The 22405-nt window shown below is 37.8% G+C and overlaps 1 protein-coding gene across 3 annotated transcripts in view; it reads left to right on the top strand.

Moving 5' to 3' along the window:
* Positions 1 to 22405, top strand: part of LOC134603081 (A disintegrin and metalloproteinase with thrombospondin motifs 7-like) — a 68716-nt gene that overhangs the window by 32890 nt on the left and 13421 nt on the right. For all 3 annotated transcript variants that reach the window (XM_063448708.1, XM_063448710.1, XM_063448709.1), the window contains 15 exons: positions 104 to 228; positions 812 to 961; positions 1477 to 1620; positions 3383 to 3527; positions 3707 to 3799; positions 5041 to 5186; positions 9302 to 9471; positions 12409 to 12542; positions 12672 to 12792; positions 12903 to 13147; positions 13713 to 13854; positions 14559 to 14685; positions 14953 to 15166; positions 15745 to 17349; positions 17581 to 17733. In XM_063448708.1, the coding sequence (XP_063304778.1) occupies positions 104 to 228; positions 812 to 961; positions 1477 to 1620; positions 3383 to 3527; positions 3707 to 3799; positions 5041 to 5186; positions 9302 to 9471; positions 12409 to 12542; positions 12672 to 12792; positions 12903 to 13147; positions 13713 to 13854; positions 14559 to 14685; positions 14953 to 15166; positions 15745 to 17349; positions 17581 to 17733 (3714 nt within the window). The remainder of the gene's footprint in view (positions 1 to 103; positions 229 to 811; positions 962 to 1476; positions 1621 to 3382; positions 3528 to 3706; positions 3800 to 5040; positions 5187 to 9301; positions 9472 to 12408; positions 12543 to 12671; positions 12793 to 12902; positions 13148 to 13712; positions 13855 to 14558; positions 14686 to 14952; positions 15167 to 15744; positions 17350 to 17580; positions 17734 to 22405) is intronic.

The following is a 22405-nucleotide window of genomic DNA, read 5'->3' as shown; positions in this document are numbered from 1 at the left end:
GGGGGAGTGCAAAAGGCTGAAAGAAGTGACTGAGACAGGGTCATGTTAGACAGAAAAACATATTTTCTTAATGCTAAAGTTCTTGGAATTTTCATTCTTTAAGGAGGAATTGAAAATCACTCATCATGCCGATAACACTTTGCGTAGCTTCTGTAAGTGGCAGAAGAGCCTAAATATGAAGGGCGAGGAGCATCCGTTACATCATGACGTTGCCGTGCTCCTTACCAGGTGACAAACTAGAAAGTAATCAATATGTGGACAAACTAGAAAGTAATCAATATGTGGATTCCGTGGAAATCTAGAGCTCTAACTGATACAGTTTTGCATATCACAGATGTTTCTGCACAGGGATTCCAGTATAAACATGAATATGGGCCAGCTCAGTCTGATATACGCTGAAAACAAAAGTTGTTTGAGAAAACATTAAGACAAAACATTAATTTTAATTTTACCTCCCTGCATCCATAAAGGTTCTAGTGGAAGTGAAATAAATTCTTCTGGTATAAATTTATGCAAACGTGAAACTATTCAATAGGTGACAAAAGAGGGCCTACAACATTATTCAAAACAATCTTCCATCATGCCCATCACAGAATCCACAATGTCTTACATTACACCAAACCAAAATGCTGCTTTACATCATATCCCTCTAGTAAATTAAAAAATTCAGCACTATCTGGTATGTCGCCATTATTTACTTTAATATTTACTTTCATAAGGATGGAAATTTCTAACTTTGCTTATATTTTTCTTGCGAAAATTAATATATTTGACCCATACATGCATAATTGTGTGTTTCATGATGTTGCAGAAGAGACATCTGTGCTGCCATGAATCGCCCCTGTGAAACCCTTGGACTCTCTCACGTGTCTGGCATGTGCCAACCACATCGCAGCTGTAACATTAATGAGGATACAGGCCTACCCACCGCATTCACAGTTACTCATGAGCTGGGACACAGGTACCATGTTTTATGTTACAGATAATATACAATCCTCAGTTTGGTAAATCTTTCAGCACATATTTAATTCCTGTTTAATAGATAGTACTGAGAAATTTATTTTTAGATAACTGTTAAAGGGGAGTTAACTGTTACTCCTCAGGTGGTTTTGCACCAGTCTTTCTGTCTAGTCAATAGAACCCTTTCCTCCATGTTTTTTTGTTTTGTTACGGTATTTCAGTGCTCTCGTCATACTCTTTGCTGTATTTTCCCCTTCGTATTTTTTTCTTTTTCTTTCTCTGCTTAGAGTATTTTTGATAACTTTTATGATGAGACTTTTGTCTCTAGACAGCCTCTATGCCAAGCGTGTAATCTGTAGAAGAGCTGGTATATAATTTGTGAACTTCACTTCATTCTCAGCCGGACGAGCATCATGGAATACACAGAATACAATAGCTACTGATCCCAAAATAAGTCATGATTGCTCTCTGTCACTTGATCTCACCTGGCTGATTTGTGTACTTGTTATTTTTTAGCTTTGGTGTACAGCATGATGGCAGTGGCAATGAATGTCAACCAAAAGGAAAGAGACCACACATCATGTCACCACAACTTGTATATGATACAGCCCCACTCACCTGGTCTCGCTGTAGCAGAGATTACATAACCCGCTTCTTGGAGTAAGAGATTTACTTTTATTCTATTTTATTTTCCATGTTTATTACTTTTAGATTTACTTTGATTTTGCATTAAGCTTTCAACATTAGGCTTATACAATTACCGTATATACTCGAGTATAAGCCGACTTGAATATAAGCCGAGGCCCCTAATTTTACCCCAAAAAAATGGGAAAAGTAGGGAGCTGACAGGAGCTGCAGGAGAGGTAAGTAAACACTCTCTGCCAGCCCCCACAGCCCCTTGTCTGTATTATGGCAATGTAAGTTGCCATAATACAGACAGTGACTCGAGTATAAGTCGAGTTGGGGTTTTTCAGCACAAAAAATGTGCTGAAAAACTCGACTTATACTCGAGTATATACGGTAAATGATAATCACTTATTAGACATTCAGTTTTTACATACGTTTATATAGGGAGTTTATATAGGAGTGAGAGCTTCGGATACACATCACGTGTGTTGCATGTTAAAGGAACACTATAGTCACCTAAATGACTTTAGCTAAATAAAGCAGTTTTAGTGTATAGATCATTCCCCTGCAATTTCACTGCTCAATTCACTGTCATTTAGGAGTTAAATCACTTTGTTTCTGTTTATGTAGCCCTAGCCACACCTCCCCTGACTATGATTGACAGAGCCTGCATAAAAAAACTGGTTTCACTTTCAAACAGATGTAATTTACCTTAAATAATTGTATCTCAATCTCTAAATTGAACTTTAATCACATACATGAGGCTCTTGCAGGGTCTAGCAAGCTATTAACATAGCAGGGGATAAGAAAATCTTAATTAAACAGAACTTGCAATAAAGAAAGCCTAAATAGGGCTCTCTTTACAGGAAGTGTTTATGGAAGGCTGTGCAAGTCACATGCAGGGAGGTGTGACTAGGGTTCATAAACAAAGGGATTCAACTCCTAAATGGCAGAGGATTGAGCAGTGAGGCTGCAGGGGCATGTTCTATACACCAAAACTGCTTCATTAAGTTAAAGTTGTTCATGTGACTATAGTGTCCCTTTAAATAAATGCTTTCATAATTTTTTATATATGCATGTTTTCTTATAATAAAATTAGATGTATACAATTGTTATTAACGATGAGTAATGAATGAGACAAAGTCCTAAGTGAGGCAATTACAATAAAACAGTAGAATTGACTGGAACTAAATAACTTGTGGTGGTCAGCTAGCAGTTGACTTAGCTGAGCATCATGGGGAATTCAATTCACAGAAATCTGTAATGCAACGTTTAGCAATTATTGGCCTATATTGTACTTTCGCTGTATTCACTACATAAGGCTTACTGTTCATGTGTATGTCAATACAAAACACTTCAAGTCCATCTGCCTATCTGCAGGATATTTCATGTTGAGTACAAAGATGGAGTTCCTGGCTAGAAACTGAACAGGATACTGTTTCTTTGTGCGGATTCCCAGCCAAATCTCTGCTAACTTTATCTGTCTTTATTTACATCAACATAAATCTTACTGAGCAGCCTACGCACCCCTGAACTGACCAAAAAATCACTGCTCTTTATGTCCCCCTCACACTGACCTTCCCCCCACTTGCTTCCTCTTACATTTCCAAACAAAAACAAGATCAGCCACTTCCTGCCACATCACAAGTACAGACTGCTTTGCAAAATAGCCATGCATCTGATAAATGTGTTCAGATATAATACAGATTTCAAAATAATCCATCCAAGTCTGGGATACGATTTTACATTCTAATTGTGTCCACTGTTTTGTCATGATCTGCATATATTCTTACAGCCGGGGATGGGGGCTCTGTCTAGATGATCCTCCCAGTAAGGAGTTGCTGAATTTTCCTTCTGTGCCCCCTGGGGTGTTGTATGATGTTGGACACCAGTGTCGCCTGCAGTACGGATCTACTTCCAGTTACTGTCTGGACATTGATGTAAGGAACCTACCTAAAAATATGCCTTTGTCTACTTAAAATGTGGTTCTTTTCTATAAAAGCACAGCACAATTTTATAATAATGTGTTCATTGATACAAATGAAATGCTCTCAAAACACATAACACTATTTGAAAGTGTTTAATTGCTTTTAATATTTGCTATATTCTCTCCTTGCAGAATGTTTGTAACACTCTCTGGTGCTCGGTGGGCTCAACATGTCACTCCAAGCTTGATGCTGCTGTAGATGGAACAACCTGCGGGGAAAACAAGGTACTTAGTAAAAGAATTCACAACTCCAGAAACATTATGAGGAAAAAGTAAAACAGTATATAGGAGATAATTAGGTGGATAGCCCTTAGGAGTGTTTACAAAGTAATTGGAATGTTGTAGATTGTATGGGAAAGTTACACTTCTGCATTAGCATAATCAATTTTAGCCATATTATAAAACCTTTGACTACCTGAGTGGGTCACCTATCTAGGAGCATGTAGGTTGTAGGAGAGTGGTAGGATTAATGCTATATCTAGAATCTTGGAGGTGTAATACCATATCTTAATATTTTTTTAAATGAATGCTGTTTCTATAAGCATGACGAATGTAACTGGCCCGACATAACGCAGTCTCTAGGAGGGATGGGACTAATGGTATGTCTAGGAGCATAGTGGGAGTAACTCAGGTTTTAAGATCATATTGGAATTAATGATGTATGCAGGAGAATAAAGAGTGTAACCAGGAGTGGTCTGAGCAGTCGGCCACTTTGAAAATGGACCGAAGGCCAGGCCAAGTAAGGAGCCTGTCATGGGCCCATTACACATGGGAATTTGGGATGGGAAATGTCATGGAGTCAAAGAGACCTGTATGGGATAGATGAGTATAATTAGGTAGATGAATGTAATGATGTGCCTATACATAAACAAAATAGCAAATAAGAAGTCAGTAACAAGCTGAAGTGAAGGAGTGCAGAAATAACATGAAAAATAAACCAAGCTGAATCAAGGGGTTCCCAGAAACAGGAATATAATGCATAGTCTTCTTTGCAAAATAGGACATGGTGTAGCAGCATATTGCTTCATAATTGTCACAAAAAAAGATGCATGGTATGGTGAGTGGTGCAGGTGGCCACAAATAGTAATGTTTAACATTGCAACATAAATAGAGAATATGAGAACTCTGAGAATGGGCAAAAACTTAGAGAAACCTCAGTAGCTTGCACTTTTTTTTTTTTTTTTTTGCTGACTTATGCCAGAGAGAACCTATAGCATTTGCATATCAGACTGATCCCACCCATAAGGGCAATCCAAAACCGACAAGAGATACAGATACTCCGGACGATCATTTTGGCCTTCTGTGGGCCTCGTCAGTGATGTGTAACTGTGTAGCCACTGCACTTCATTGAGATGGACTGTAAACCATATTTATGGATTTAGAAATGTGGTGGAAGTACATAGCTAGGATTACTGTGAAGATCATTGTAAAATTAGTAAGACACTCCTTATCCATCTTGTATGCAGTGGTGTTTTAGTGGAGACTGTGTTCCTGTTGGCCATCGCCCGACTCCTGTAGATGGTATGTGGAGTTCATGGAGCTCATGGTCATCGTGTACTAGAACCTGCGGTGCTGGAATACAGAGTGCAGAGCGTCATTGCAGTAATCCTACGTAAGTCACTTGTTCACCTGTGATATGAGTTCACACAAAACACATTTCACTGATTTTCATGATTTATATGCATTGTATTCATAATACAATGTGTAAAATGTATTACCATGATTTGCTGTAAAGATACAGCTTTAGATGCTTTTACTTGCACATTTGGCATTTGTACTATGTCTATTTTCCAGCTTTCTCATTTCATGCATCAACACATATTATATACCATTTTAAAGGACAAGAAGGGCTTTCATTTTATGACATGAAAAGTTATTCAAATAAATTAATGTATTTGTCCTGATTTACAGGGTATCTAATATGTCTAGGATTTCAGTTTATTTTGGTAGTACAAGTTCACAGAGTAAAATGAAATTTCAGTGTTAGAATTAGGCATGTTTTTCATGTTTCTTCTTAAATAGCCATGACAGAAAACAAAATTGCCACACAAAAGTACACATTTATATAAAATACCACAGTCTTTTTACCATACATAGCCATTTAACTGATAAGCTCTGCTAAGTATTGTATTAAAATTGTGTTTTGTTTCTGATTTTTAACATACACACAAAAAACAAGGTTTTTGTGAAACTACAGTGCCATATAAGACTTTACCATTTCAGTTTTTTGTATGTATTTGATGAGTCTATACCACATTGTGGGTCTTTGTAGCAGTCTGACAGTTCAAATTACCCTATAAATGCATACCATTTGAGAAAGTGGTATATGACATGGTATGCTTACCACAGGGTATATCACCTGGTATGTTTTGAGCCGTATTATACAGCCATTTCAGTACCAATTTCTTTAGAAGTTTATGGTATTGTTGAATTTTGCCTTTTTTTTTTTTTTTTTTTTTTTTACGTGTATTGGAATTCAGCTGTTTTTTTTTGTAGACTTAATATGGGCTACTATAATAGAAATCACACAATTTTGCTCAACTATATCTCCTGAGTACAGAAGGACCCCCTTTGCATGCACTTGTCAAGTTTTTGTGAAAATACAGAGCTGAATTTATAAACTGCCTAGCTCAGTTTTTAAAACGAAGGTAAATAAGAAGAATTAGCTATTGAAATGTGAGATGAAACATGGCAATGTAAATTCAGCCAATTAGCCCAAGTCACTTGGTAAGTGAGACATCAGTGTTTTACTCCATGTCAGAGTGTTAATCCCCTTCTTAATGTCTTTAACCTATTTTACTCAGTCAGAATGGGATATGATTTTGTTGAGTAAGTGAATAGGATAGGCTGATGTGTTCTTGTGCCATAAGACCATAGCAATGGTTTATAGAATGTCATCAAGCACACAAAGATATTGACCTGGAGACGGAGTGCATCTTATTAGGTCCAATTATTCTGATGTATCTGATATTTTGATTTGTTACAAATCTTATTTGACCAGCCACTACAGTTAAATATAGAAGAAGTCTTTACTTTCTGTATCATCTTAACCTCTTTATTACATCTCGATTCCAGAAGAATTACAGTTGGTATATTTGAACTGTGAAATATCATGAGAGTTTGTGGAATTTATTACTTTGCCAAATATTATTCTGATTTACATTTGCATCATTTTTAATAAAATTATAATCCCTGCAAATGCTTCCAAGATTATTTCAAGATTAATTTTGTGCTCTTCTACGTGAAAGGCAAAGTGTCTTTAAAGAACAGTGACAGTGGAAATGGCATATATGGCCTTCACTGGCCAGGAAATGTAAAAAAAAATAAATAAAAATGAAATGCCATTCAATGTCCGTTTGTTTGAGAGAATACAATACACATAGCTTTTGCAAAAGATTGTTATGTTCAAAAATCAAGGAAATGTTAGTAGAACACTTACTGAAGTCACAATTCAGAAATGCTGAAAATATTAGAACTGATGTCATCATTTATGGAAGTACTGCCTCTGGCTAGACTATATGACTGTTTTTAGACACAATCCCCAGCAGTTGGGACAAAAGAACCGAATATTTAGACAAGAAAAGTATTCATTACTGTGAATCCTGAAGCAATCAAAAATGGTGGCAGCAAAAACAGATGTTGGCAGTAGGCTAATTGCTCGTGCAGCTGGAACATTTGATTGAAAAAACAGACGTGTTCCTCTAAAAGTTTCCCAATTTCTTTCAGTTTGGCAAATAGGGATCTGTATGAAAGAAACTAGTACTCCCAATTATAGGGATTTAAGAAGATCCTTTCTATTACTGACAGAGAGAAAAGACTCTTCTTTTTACACTATAGGTACTTAAACCTCTCTAGAGATATTGCTTCTGTTTGAAAGGAAACACATTGTTTATGTGTGTGCTGTTCCTTAGGTGGTAGTTGATGTGCTTTTTGGAATAAACCTAACATCCCTTGTGATTTGTAGAAGCTGAGTAATTACATGGGGAGATGAGAAACCACGATGGAGGGAGACAAGTACAAGGGATATTTGTATTGACAAGGTTACTGTATGTTAATCATGTTGTAAATGTTTTTGGCACCTTAGAGAGGTTTTGTTTTAACATATTCCTTTTCCAAATCATGTGGCATTTTGTGTTTTACAAACAATAAAATAGCTTGGGAACAAACTGAGATTTACCTGTTTAATTTCACACTACTCACCATCACTTCCCATTTTATTTTTCCATGCTTGACTCTCTGTCAAATGGCTGGAGTTTTTAGGGGCCCGTCTTACTGTACAATAATGTTACTATATCTTGGAGGTTTTTATATCTTGTCTGGGGCAAACATAAATGTAACCCTGTGGGTCTGCTTGCATTACTTCCACACCTGGAAGCACATGTATTTCAGAATTGCATTTATGATGTTTCAAACAGAGTTATCCTATAAATACATCCATGTCATTCTACCTGTGGTGGCCTCATGTGCTTCTGACATTTTTGGTATTCAAATAACTATTTTAATAGTTTTTTAGATGTCACATGGCTAGATTTATTCTTGTTTCAATGTCCAGTACAACAATGTTACTCTCCAGCTGTCACGCCGCCTGCCAGAGAGCGGTATGGGTCCTGGCGGGCACGCAACGCTGGGGTGGCAATGGCATTCCCAAACATCAAGGGGAATGCCGCCGAATACTTACCAGAAGTGGAGGCACCCGCCGGGTCTGCTCATGCCCGAGAGCGGACTGGGACCCGGCGGGCGCATCACTCACCTCAAGCCTCTGACAGGAACTCCTCCCCCTCATACAGCGGCCGGGTCTGTAATCATTAGGGCCGCCGGCCGCTGCAGATTATATCCATTATATCATAGCAGGAGCTATGATATATGAACATGTAATAATTTTGATGGAAAATATATATCTAATTAACAGAACATGGCTTAGACCTCCATTGAGACCTTTAGTACACCTGGACCCCTGTCCTAAGTCTGCATCCTTCTGTGACAGAGTCCATGTCCGTCCTTCTTCATCTGGGTATAGGAGACCTTTTATGTTTCAGGGAATGCAGAGACTGTTTGTAACCAGACCCTTAGTATTTGTGCCATGTGCTTTCAAGTTGACACGGTACTCTTTTATGCTATTATGGCACAACCTCTTCAAAGCAAAGACTGTGAAAGCTGCCACTATTTAAGGGAATTGGGATTACAAATGAGCTTCATTACATTAATTGGCATCAAGGAATGTGAATTTGTTTTTTGATCAACCATTTGTACAAAAATGTTCTATACAGAAAGTAAATGACATAATCTTTATTTAATGATGTGTGTATCAGTATTATATTGAGACAAAGAGTGCTATATAGATCAGCATTAAATGGAAACAAAGACTCCTGTGTGTAACTGTATTATATTGGGGCATAGTGTAGTAGTGTGTATTTCCATATTATAAAGACGCAGGGTGCTGTGGGTATGTATTTAGGAAGACAGGGTGCTGTATGTTGAATATTGTGGCTGACCAGTCTATGTATATGTATTATAAGGAGCAGGGTGTTATGCTTATCTGTCCTATAAGGCATTAGAGTTCTGTGTACATCAGGGAATGGTGAGTATATCATCCTGGGTACAGTATACACTATAACACAGCATTTTCCCATACTATAATGGTGCTTCACCATTATATATCCCTCAATACTAAATAGCATGTACATTGTGAGACAGTATTTTTGCAGACTTTGACTCTTATTTTTGCAGTCCTAGATATGGAGGTCGATACTGCCTTGGAGAGAGGAAGAGATATCGATTGTGTAACATTGTTCCCTGCCCCCGGAATACTACATCTTTTCGCCAGCAGCAGTGTTCTCACTTTGACTCTGTTCCTTACAAGGGAAAGCTTTATCACTGGAGCCCAGTACCAAACAACAGTAGGTTTCATTCATTCATTAATTCTATGACATCTATTATTAAATGTGTATCAATTTCTGGGAGATAAACATCTACCTGACCCAAGTCCCAGCTTGCTTTTCATTTCCTGTTAGAAGAGAGGGACATGGAAGTGGTACATCTACATCTACAGTACATTTGTGTACCTGCTGCTTTAACACATGCTTATCACAGGTGTCCTTTTAGGTGACCTTCATTGCATGTACCAAGCAGGAATGATTAAACAGGCTTGGTTGAATTTTAGTTGTTTATTTAGTTTTGGGCATATAGCTATTTACACAAGACAATGTACTAGAATTTCGGCTATTTAATCCCAAATCGGACACCTCTGCTATGGAGATATACTGTTGTATGTTTGCCATAAAAGCCTGCTGTGAGGTGTTTTGTTGAATATGAACAACTCTTTAATAGCTCCTCTGTAACTGCAGCATTAATGGGCACATTAGAAAAGGTTGGAAGTTGTTTCATTTATGAAACAACATGAATGAAAGTATACTATAATATGTTTGTTTTTTCAGGAATGAAACTACTCATAAAAAATGAGTACGTTATTACTTAATCTATAAACCTCTGATGTGCAGTATAAAATAATTCACAGTGAGGTCATCTCATTAAGTGCATCATATTAAAGTATTAAAGCAATGAGACATTAAGCCCTTTGAGGATGAAGGGACTCATTTGGATGTGAAACAAGATGTAAAAGACTGTCATGCTGGAAAGCCCAGTTGGAATGCAATTATTCAGAAGATTAGGCGTTTCATAATGGTTTTCAACTTCTCCTAGTAGCCATTACCCAAAATAAAGAGACATTATAGTCACCAAAACAACTTAAGCCTAATGAAGCAGTTTTGGTGTATATCATGCCCCTGCAGTCTCATTGCTGATTCTCTGCCATTTAGGGGTTAAACCATCTTTGCTTATGTAGCCCTAGACACACCTCCCTGCATGTGACTTACACAGCCTTCCTAAACACTTCCTGTAAAAGTCATCTGTTTACACTTCCTAAATTGCTAAATCTGTTTAATTTAGAATTTCTTATCTCCTGCTCTGATAATAGCTTGCTAGACCCCGCAGGAGCCTCCTGTATGTAATTAAAGTTAAATTTACAAAGCAGGACATAAAAGCGTTTAAAGTGAGTAACCATCTGATTGAAAATTAAACCATTTTGTTTTAATGTAGGCTGTCAGTCACAGCCAGGGGAGGTGTGGCTAGGGCAGAATAAACAGAAAAAGAGAGACTTCAGAGGCATGATCTATACATCAAAACTGCTTCATTAAGCTAAAGTTGTTTTGGTGACTATAATATCCCTTAACAATATTACAACTTTTGCCATTCTTAAATAGACCAGTCAGAGGGTATCTTTGTTCTGTATGATGCAAACAGTTGACAAATTGTTTAGTAGTGTGGTCATGGGCATCCGCAGGAATTTTTCCGGGGGTCTGGGGTGAGGGGATAATTGTAATGACATCCATGCTTGGCCCCTTTTTGACAGTGTCATGAAGGGGAGGGGCATAGTCATTATCACATAAAGCCAGGGTGAATAGCGTTTTCACAACTATGCTGTCAGGAATACATGTTTGTTTTCCTGACACTATAGTGTTTCTTTAATCAAGTTAAAGGAACATTCTGGTAACAACTTCATCTAAATGAAAATGCTATGATGCCAGGAGGCCCCTGGGTGCTCACTTTACTTTAAGGAGTTAAACCGCTCTCAAATGGTTTAACCCCAAAGGCTTCCTCCATCTCCAGATCTCCAGGTCGCTCAGTAGTAGTTTGTGAAACGGAGTGCCAGGAAGTGCAGATTGATGTCAGGCATGGGGGCTGCTGTTTGGCAAGAGTGGTCAGCTAATGCTCTAAGCCAATCGCTAGTTCCCGGTTCATAAAACTTCTTTACTTTGTTATGAAAGGGGAGTTACTGATTGGCTTAGAGTGCTTTACTTTACTTTACTTTCTTCTCCTACTTTACCTTACTGCTCCTTGCTGACCATACCTGTAGGCTGCCCCCCCATCCCTCACTTACCTGATCTGTAGGCTGCCCCCCCATGCCTCAGTTACCTGATCTGTAGGCTGCCCCCACCATCCCTCACTTGCCTAATCTGTAAGCTGCCCCCAATCCCTCACTTACCTGATCAGTAGGCTGCCCCCCAACCCTCCCTTACCTGATCTGTAGGCTGCCCCCCATCCCTCACTTAACTGATCTGTAGGCTGTCTCCCCCTATCCCTCACTTACCTGATCTGTAGGCTGCCCCCCCATCCCTCACTTACCTGATCTGTAGGCTGCCCCCTATCCCTCACTTACCTGACCTGTAGGTTGTCTCTCCCCCATCCCTCACTTACCTGACCTGTAGGCTTCCCCCCCATCCCTCACTTACTTTATCTGTAGGCTGCCCCCCATCCCTCACTTACTTTATCTGTAGGCTGCCCCCCATCCCTCACTTACTTGATCTGTAGGCTGCCCCCATCCCTCACTTACCTGATTTGTAGGCTGCCCCCCATACCTCACTTGCCTGATCTATAGACCGCCCCCCCCCCCATCGCTCACTTACCTGATCTGTAGGCTGTCTCTGCAGTCTGGGAGTTGCTGGCTGCACTCTGTGCTGCTCCCCTGCGGTTTCAGTCAGGAGAGAGAAGCAGGAATAAGATGTAGCTTCCTATCCCTGCCTCTCTCCACACACAGCGCCACCTACTGGCCTGCGGATGCCCATGAGTATGGTCACACTAGCCGCCAGTTATGATGTTTTATTTTCTGGTAGCCTAGACTTTTCCAAACTTGAACAGGAGTTAATCCAAACATTTAAAAATGTAATACAAAAACAGTGATTAATCTGAACAGGGAAGTTTATCACACTATCATGTATTTTATTTTTGAATTCTGCTGTCTTTGTGATACCTAGTCATACTCTTTTCATATTGGTTAGTTAATCCCTGTGAGCTTCACTGCCGGGCCGATAAAGAGCACTTTGCAGAAAAGCTGTTGGATGCAGTTATTGATGGAACTCCATGTTACGAGGATAATTCCAGAAGGGACATGTGTATTAATGGCATCTGTAAGGTATGCTGAAAAATGTTATGTCCCTGATCCTATGTCGTAATCTTTTTGTCAAGCATTGCTACATAAGTGCGACAGGGTACCGATATTCCTGTTAGGAAACCAATTTCAGAAATGTGTGCTTTGTTGCAGAACATTGGATGTGACTTTGAGATTGACTCCAACGCAGTTGAGGATAGGTGTGGAGTATGCCTGGGAGATTCATCTTCTTGTCATACTGTCCACAAAATGTTTGAGGACAGTGATGGTCTTGGTAAGATTCTGAATATAAGGATGTGTGAAATAAATATTAGTTGTAAGAGACCGAGTTCATGTGACAGTTTGGTGATTAAATTATATGAACTGGTATCTTATTCCCTACAGGTTATGTGGATATTGGGCTTATTCCCCCAGGAGCTCATGAAATCCACATTGAAGAAGTGGCAGAGGCAGAAAACTTCTTAGCATTGCGCAGCGAAGATCCAGAGAAGTATTTTCTGAATGGAAAGTGGACAATACAATGGAATGGTGATTACCGAGCAGCAGGAACAACCTTTACCTATACCCGTACTGGAAATCTTGAGAATCTAACTGCCCCTGGTCCAACATATGAGCCAGTCTGGATTCAGGTAACAGAAGGAGACATGTTCATGAGCAGTTATTTATCTGTCTAAAATGTCAAGTGGAACATAAAAGGGACACACTGGTCACCAACACATCATAGACGCATTTCATAGCTTTTGGTCTCATATCCATGCTGTATGGTCCTGCACATTCTAATCTCCCTGTCTTTGCTTCAGCTTTCTGCCGCATAAATCTGTCATGCTTAGCCTTGCATCCCCTTTTCACAAAACAACTTTTCAATTGAAGATGCTCAGTGTAATTTGGCCAATGAAGAATCAGTGTGAGCTAATCTGCTGAAATAACCCTTTGCCACAGCCGATCACTGTCCTCTTACTATCTGTATAATATTTCAAAGGTGAAAAGGGCAGATAATAAAGGACATTGACAAGCTGTGGGGCGGAGGCATGCCGACAGTTCACTCACACTGATATCTCATAAATTACCTCTTCTTCCACCCAGTTATATGTAGATGCACAGACATCATTCACATTCATATAACAACCCCTTAACCAACATGTTTGTATAGAAAATTTAAATGAAAATATAGCTGATCAGTTAGTTTGGTCATAGCTGCTGTTCCAGGAGAAGAACCCAGGAGTTCGTTATCAGTATACCATCAGAAGAGATCCAGACAACAGCAATGAGATCCAGCCACCTGACTTTTCTTGGAGATTTGGCTCTTGGACGGAGTGTTCTGCCACCTGTGGCACAGGTAAGACAAAAGTAGTCACCCACACCATTTAATGGCGGAATCTTAAATTTATTGTTAAGGAGTGCATAAACCTCTTCACTGTCAAAAACATGTACACATGTTAGAAACATGCCTTCATAACCCCTGGTATACAGTTGGGACACTCAGAAATTTAAATACTTTATTATTAACAAATTCCAATTGCAAAATATTCCCATAACATTTATGGACAGCTCATTTAAAAGCTGCAAGGGATGCCAAAGAACTGTGAGTAGCGTCTCCAGCTGCTGTTTGAGCATGACAGACACGGAGAGATAGGTAAGTAAAGTTGTAATTATTCATACATCCATAGCAAAAAGACAGAGCTCCTGGAGATCCAGCTGACTATTTTGCAACTTACACCGCACGTGTATTGCCTCTCCCTCTGTTTGCTTATATATGTATCTCTCTTCCCAGTGCTGGTATCTGTAGTGGCTTTAAACCAAGTAATCAGGCAGCCTTATTGAGGGCAGAACGTGCAATTTGACTTTGTTTTGGTGTTCAGTAGGATATAAATTGCTTTCAGTAATTTGTCTGTTTCTTCAAACCACCATTGAGGCAGAACTGTGATTATTGAGGAACACTTTCAATGTTCCATGTTAGTGAGATATATCTTTCAATGTGATATATCCACAGACACCTTCTAAATTATTTCAGGCCTAACATGTCATGCTCATCTATTTTAGGAGTGCAGAGACAGCTGGTCCACTGTGTGGAGAAAGTGGTTGGTCTTGTGGAAGAGAGATATTGTGACTTTCTGACAAGACCAGATGACAGACATAGGACTTGTAATGAAGAGGCTTGCCCTCCAAGGTGAGCTACACCCCAGTTCTTTGCTAACCACACTCATGCTGCACTTACAGGTGGAGAACAAACATACTGAAGCCATTTTTATTCCAGATCAGATAATTTAGCTCTATCATCCAAAGAATTGCATGCAGACTGCACATTTGTGCAGTCATTCTTACTCATCAATTCACAGAAGTGTATGCTAACCCCCTTACAGATATAAAGAGCAGCTTGTGCAAAATATTTGTGTATCTCATTGTGTATCTCTTTCTTAATGCTTGTCCTTCTCAGGTGGTGGGTGGGAGAGTGGCAGCAGTGTTCCATCACGTGTGGCATAAATGGTGTCCAAAAGAGAACAGTCCTATGTATCCAAAGAGTTGGGCTGGACGAGCAACGTGCATTACAACCCGTAGACTGTGTGCACCTCCCCAAACCTGAGGCCAGCATGCCCTGCAAATACCCCACACCGTGTCGTGCCACTTGGCATCAGGGTAACTGGAGTGAGGTAAGTGTGGTGAGGCAGAAAAACAAACTACTCACTAATTATCTCACAAAGGTGTATTTACTAAACATTAAATTATAGGTAATAGAAAATCAAATCGGCAAAATAGCTGACTTTGATATATTCTCAAACTCGGTCATTGTCACAATTCGACTTTTTTTAGTCCATATTCAGCAGTTTGTTTTTCAATTCATTCAATCCAGCTGATAATATTTTTTCTTTCTTTACTTTTTTTTTGCATAAACAGAATATTCAAAGATATAATTAATATGTATGTAAATAGGTTGTTGATCCAAGTAGAAATATGATTGTGATGGTGGAGAAAAGAAGGAATTTTTTCCCTTTTTGTGGCATATTTAGAAATGGCTACAACTGGATTTTTTTCCTTCTTTTGGATCAACAGAATGGGTTTGAGGTGGAACTTGATGGACTTTAGTCTTATTTCAACCTAGACAACTATGTAACTCTGTAACTTACTGAACTTCATTACATATTTTTACAGTGTTACACAACACTGTGCATTATATCTGTTGTACTGTTTATCTTAATATCTAAACCTCTATGCATCATTACGTTTCTAGTGTTCTGTATCCTGCGGGGAAGGAGTGCAATATCGGGAAGTGTATTGCTCTAATGATGTTGAGGGAAATGTCTGTGATCACTCTGACCGTCCTGTCAGTAAGCGTGCATGTGTGCTATCTTCATGCCCATTTGACTCCTTTTCTCGAATTGATTGGACTGGTAGCGGAGGATCCAGCAAGGAAAATTTCAATGAAATTTTTCCAGGTCAACCTCGGACATTTCCTAATAACCAGCTTCCCCCAGAAGACAACTCAATTTCAGAAGGAGATTTCTCCAGTGTGGGAGAGGGAGGACAAAGGAAAGGAGGACGAGCATTTGTTGATGATTTCTATTATGACTATAATTTTATCAATTTCCATGAAGATTTAGACTACGATCCCTTAAATAACAATGATATCGATGGAATTGGAGATGTAGGGTGGCGGGGAGAAGAACATCCTACCCAAATTCCTGAGGTTGAGGTTTCTGAAAAACAGGATGAAGAGCAGAAGAAAGAAATTATCCACTTTACAACTACAACTGTAAAACTGGCCACCAAAGAAATGGATATATCAGTTTCTAGTAAATATTTTCAGATCTCAAACATACATAGTAAAACAAACTCTTATGTTTCTAAAGAAGAGGACCAAAGTGGATCCAGCAAAAGGGATAACAACAATAACTTAAATCATCAAGTGGAAAATACATCTGATGAGTTACACACAAGTCCACCCAGTAAGGGTATTCAAAATACCTCATTTTATCAGAAACCACATGATGCATCAGTCAACCTCCCCGAAGAGTCATTAACTCATCTCATTATCAATCCCTTGCAGGGTGGCACACAAGAACCCACATATGTTACTACAGATTTATCTAAGGTAGCACAAGATCTCTCAAAAAATCCACCATCGTATCTCCCAAACCCTACAGAAGTAACAACATATTCCTCTCCGTATTCATCCTTTGACCCATTACCAGTTACAGCACAGGATATTTCACAGTATCCAACATCCACTCCCTGGCCTGTAATGGATAGTTCACAATTTCCATTGTATGGTACAGATCCGGTACAAGACATAATGCAGGATCCAACCACATATCCTTTGAAAGCTCTGAACGTGAATCCTGCTCCAGGACATGTTCAGAATGAGCAGCTCTCATCAAACAACAATTTGACAAATCCAATGCAAAATATATCAAGTGCCTCAGAGGACTTCGTGTTGTTTGACCTATCTGCTGATTATGTTCCCCATGTTACATCGAAGAACATGCCAACTGAAGCCACTTTACCATGGGATCCATGGGTGTCTCAATTAGGAGATTCCATGCGCCCTCCCTCCTCTGAATCAGCATTTACCAGGGAACCAGAACTTGATCATACGGTCTTCACTGCTCTTCATATCACATCTTTACCATCTACTGAAGCTGCCCTGTTTCCAGTGAACTCTAATGATAGTGACAAAAGCATATCATTCGACATGCTAAATACTCAAAACTCTAATGATGGGAACTCCCTTTTTGTAACTCCTGCACCATCTGTTGCAATTCATACCACTTCTTTATCATCCGTTGGCAACAGTTATCTATGGAAGGGCTACTGGGAGGTCGGAAACTGGAGTGAGGTATTTCAAAACTAATTATTTCTTCATTTTATTGATGTCCACCAAGTTTATTAACCAACATAAAATGCAAAGTTCATCTCCCTACAGAACCGATTGTTTAGTAATTAAATAATCAGTAAATTAGTCTATTCTTATTCAGAGTTACTTATAAACGTGTGTGTGTGTGTAACCAGTAAATACTGTGTCGATGCATTAAGACTGTGTAAAATATTCTGTGTCTCTGCATTATAGTGTTCTACATCTTGTGGTTTGGGTGCAAAGTGGCGTCCAGTTTGGTGTTCAGGAGATTCGAATAACACATGTGATCCCAGTGCTAAGCCTCCACCTGCTCATCGCTGCTTTCTGCGACCATGTGCTTCCTGGTCTGTGGGGACCTGGAGCAAGGTAATCTTTTCAATGTATAAATGAAGGTATGTGAGAAGTGAGAAAAAAATGATTTGTTTCTCACTTTCATAACTAAATATTGCTGGGGAGCCTTACTCCTGTTTGTTTTAGAAATCTAATCTGTTCCGGTTACAGCGCCTTAAATAATTCTTTAATTAGTTAAATGTTCTGCTGTTAGCGATTTTAATCAAGGCCAAAAGAATCTAGCCTGCAACCATGTGATGCATTGGAGAGAGCACTGATTGTTTGAAAGAGTTTGTTGCCATAGTAGCAGAAAGTGCTTTTTTAAAAAAAAATTTGACAGAGCATAGAAGCAAAACAAAAATTGGTGTGTTTATAGATGTTGAGGAAACAATAGATTAACGCATCTACTTTATTTGTGCAGAAAAGGCACTTTTAATGCAGTTTAATACTAAAACTAATACATTTTAAGAACTGAACACTGTCCTTTTCGATGCAATTTATCAGCGTAATTTGAGTCTGTTCCTTCAGCAGTTATACGCTTTATCCAACTATCTTTTTTTTAAGGTGTTTGTGATTCCAGGTGCCGTCTTATTTTATGGCAATGAAACTACACCTTCCAAGAGTCAGTTTATGCAATTGTTAGTTGTAAAGTCTCAATTGATAGTCTTTTTCTATTCTTAATTGATTGACAATTGATTTAATATACAAAGTATGATATGCTACATAAATATATTATTCAAATGCCAATTAAAGGTAAACTCCAAGATGGAGTTAAATATACCTCTTTCTAATTTATTTAATGTTTTATGGGTATACTGTACTCACTTATCAATTATGCTTGCTTAAAGGAATACTATAGGCACAAAACCAACTTTAGCATAATGAAGCAATTGTGGTGTATAGATCATGCACCTGCAGTCTCACTGCTCGATTCTCTGCCATTTAGGAGTTAAATCACTTTGTTTATACAGCCCTCGTCACACCTCCTTACATATGACTTACACAGCCTTCCTAAACACTTTCTGAAAAGGAACTTAGATATTCTATGTTCCTTTACTGTTTAATCTAGAATTTCTTATCTTTTGCACTGTTAATAGCCTTTTAATAACCTGCAGGAGCCTCCTGTGTGTGATTAAATTTCAATTTACAGAGCAGGAGATACAAACCTCTAAAGCAAGTTAACACCTGAATGAAATTAAGTCCATTTTTTTTCATGCATGCTGGGCAGTCAGGGCAGGTGTTGATATGGCTGCATAAACAGAAACAAAAGTGATTTAATTCTTAACCTCTTAAGGACTGGACTGTTTTTGCGATGTTGTACATTTGCGACCAGGCCTCTTTTTACACTTTTGTGGTGTTTGTGTTTGTGTTTAGCTGTAATTTTCCGCTCTCTCATTTACTGTTCCTATACAAATTATATATTGTTTTTTTCAGGACAAAAAAGGCTTTCTTTACATACCATTATTTATATAATCTCATGTAATTGAATTTAAACAAAATATGATGAAAAATTTAAAAAAATACATGTTTTTTACTTGAAAAATCTTTTACTCATCTACAAAAGCGAATGAAAAAAACTGCTAAATAGACTCAAAATTTTGTCCTGAGTTTTAAAATACCCATTGTTTACATGCTTTTTTTGCAAGTTATAGGGCTTTAGGTACAAGTAGGATATTGCGGTTTCAAAACATACATTTTTAAAATTTATCAATAATGACATTGTAACACTATTATCTGTCATAATCTCTGAATAACACCCCACATGTACATATTTTTTTTAAAGTAGACAACCCAGGGTATTCAATATGGGGGATGTCCAGTCTTTTTTAGTAGCCACTTAGTCACAAACACTGGCCAAGGTTAGCGTTCATATTTGTTTGTGTGTGAAAAAAGTAAAAAACTAAATTGAACACTAAGTTTGGCCAGTGCTTGTGACTAAGTGGCTACTAAAAAAGACTGGACGTACCCCATTTGCAATACCTTGGGTTGTCTTATTTTGCAAATGGTATGCCATCATGGGGGTAATTCTCATTCCTGGGCTACCATACACTCTCAAAGGCAACATAACCAACCTGGCCATTTTCAATGTAAAAATATTTGACCCTGTAACTTTCAAAAACGCTATAAAATCTGTACATGGGGGTACTGTTATACTCGGGAGACTTTGCTGAACACAAATATTAGTGTTTCAAAACAGGAAAACGTATCACAACAATTATATCATCAGTAAAAGTGATGTTTGTGTGTGAAAAATGAAAAAAAGTCACTTTCACTGACAATATCATCGCTGTGATATGTTTTACTGTTTTGAATCACTAATATTTGTGTTCAGCGAAGTAAAACAGTACCCCCCCATGTACATGTTTTAGGGTGTCATGGAAAGTTACAGGGTTAAATACAGTGCTAGCAAATTAAATTCTCTGGACTTTCGGCCTGGGTTGGCAGGCAGGTCCCTCATTTGCAATTAATAAAATTACTTAATTATGTAAAAAATATTACATAAATACGCACGTAGAATTTAAATATATATGCATATTTATATATTTGAAGTCTTCGTGTATATTTATATAATTATTTATGTAGTTTTGTATAAGGACATATGTATATTTCGTATTATTTTTATTTATTTATATATACATAGATATATATACAATTTTATTCTAAGTGTATTTTGATATAAATATATATATTTTAATATCAAAATACAGTTAGAATAAAATTTCATATAGATATATAATTTAAAAAAAATATATATTATTATTTTTACATTTGATTTAATTTACTTATTATTTGTATTTTATAATAATATATATATATATATGCACAATATATATAGTTATTATATATATTATATATACGTGTGTAATTTAATTATAAGTGTATTTTTATATTAATATATGTACATATTAATATAAAAATACACTTAGTGTGACATTATATGTATGATATATAAAAATATGTATGATATATAAAAATATGTATGATATATAAAATAAAAAAAGTTAATGTTAATAAAAAAAATATATTATATATGTGTAAATATATATATATATATATGATATATAGACATATATTATATCTATATAATATATGTCTATATATCATACATATATATATATATATATATATATATATATATATATATATATATACACACACATATATAATATATATATATATTTTTATTAACATTAACTTTTTTATTTTTATTTTATTTTACACTAGCAGGGAGACTGCCTGTCAGCACAGGCAGTCCCCCTGCAGGCAGACACATGGACACCTATTGTGACCATGTGATCGCTCTGTTAAGCGATCACATGGCCACAGGGGTCCTAATCCGCCATGGGGAGACTGTCTGGGCTGCAGGCAGTCTCCCCACACCGGGAGCGCCGCCGATCGGGTAAGTACATAAGACCGTTAGGACGGTTCAGGACCGTCATCGGTCGGCAACGCTAAAATGCCGATGACGGTCCTGAACTGTCCTCAGTCCTAAAGGGGTTAAATGGCATAGAATTGAGCAGCGAGACTGTAGGGGCATGATCTATACACCAAAACTACTTCATTAAGCTAAAGTTGCTTTTTTTCCTATAGTATCCCTTCAATACATTTCTGCAGCTTTTGTTAGGGCTAGGAAAGAACTGAAATTTTTAAGTCAATTCTGGACTCCACATTATTTAGAATTTTCGTTTTGTGTCTGATAGTAATGATATTCCACAAACTAATAGAAGCCACGTGGCTCTCTGTAAGACAACATGTCAGTTAGACTTTGTACAATGTGTGCGTGCCCTGCACAATGTTGTAGAAAGTGGTGGGCATATAACTGCTGAAAGATTTGAAAATCTCTGCAGCTATAATACGTTTAATAAGATTGTGCTCCTTGCACCACAATATATGTAAGGAACAAAGATGGTTATGGTATTTGGAGTGTGCTTCTAAAATGTCAATACAAGTGGAACAAAGAGGAATTGGGGTACACCTGGAACATGCAATTATTTATCTGCAGTGGTGCTGCCTTAAAGGCCAAAAGTTATTCAAAATGCAGATTAAGAAACAGCGCACACACAAAGATACAGCTTAAAATTTTACAAGGCTTCTTGAAGTCACATATCTCAGCAAACAAATATAGGGATTCAGTTCTATCATATGGACATATTGTGTTAAAGCCACCACTATGTTCCAGGTGAGCCCACCATTCCCTTTTTTGTGTATATGTGGAGTTCAGACCTTTTGGGTTGAGTACCCCACTCCAACCCTCTACTTCCTTGAGATGCCGCTCTGAAGATGACCACATGAAAGTACAAATTTGAGGAGGTTTTAGATGGCAATATCACTTTAACAATATTCATTTAATATAAAGCAGAGTCACAACAATGCATTGTTAATATGTACTTAAAAGCACTATCACTTTTGTTATTTAGTAATGGTACTTTATTTTTCGAATGGTATTTGCTCACATTTTGAGTGACATATTAACAGTGCACTTACAATGGATTAATTTAATGCACTTTAATTTAATTCAATTTATATTCATTTAGCACATCACTTTTTAAGTAATTGTTTGTCTTTCATGTTAAGATTAATGTAGGACCCACCAATATTGGGGTACTGTGACGTGGTGGTGGCCCTAACACAATATGGCCATATGTTGGATCTGAAACCCTGGATTTGTGTGCTGAGATAGCTGATTTTAAGTAGCCTTGTAAAATGT

Source organism: Pelobates fuscus, chromosome 3, assembly GCF_036172605.1.
Source record: "Pelobates fuscus isolate aPelFus1 chromosome 3, aPelFus1.pri, whole genome shotgun sequence".
Taxonomy (NCBI): Eukaryota; Metazoa; Chordata; class Amphibia; order Anura; family Pelobatidae; genus Pelobates; species Pelobates fuscus.
Note: the sequence above shows the minus strand (reverse complement) of the source record. Positions and strands in the feature narration are given on the sequence as shown.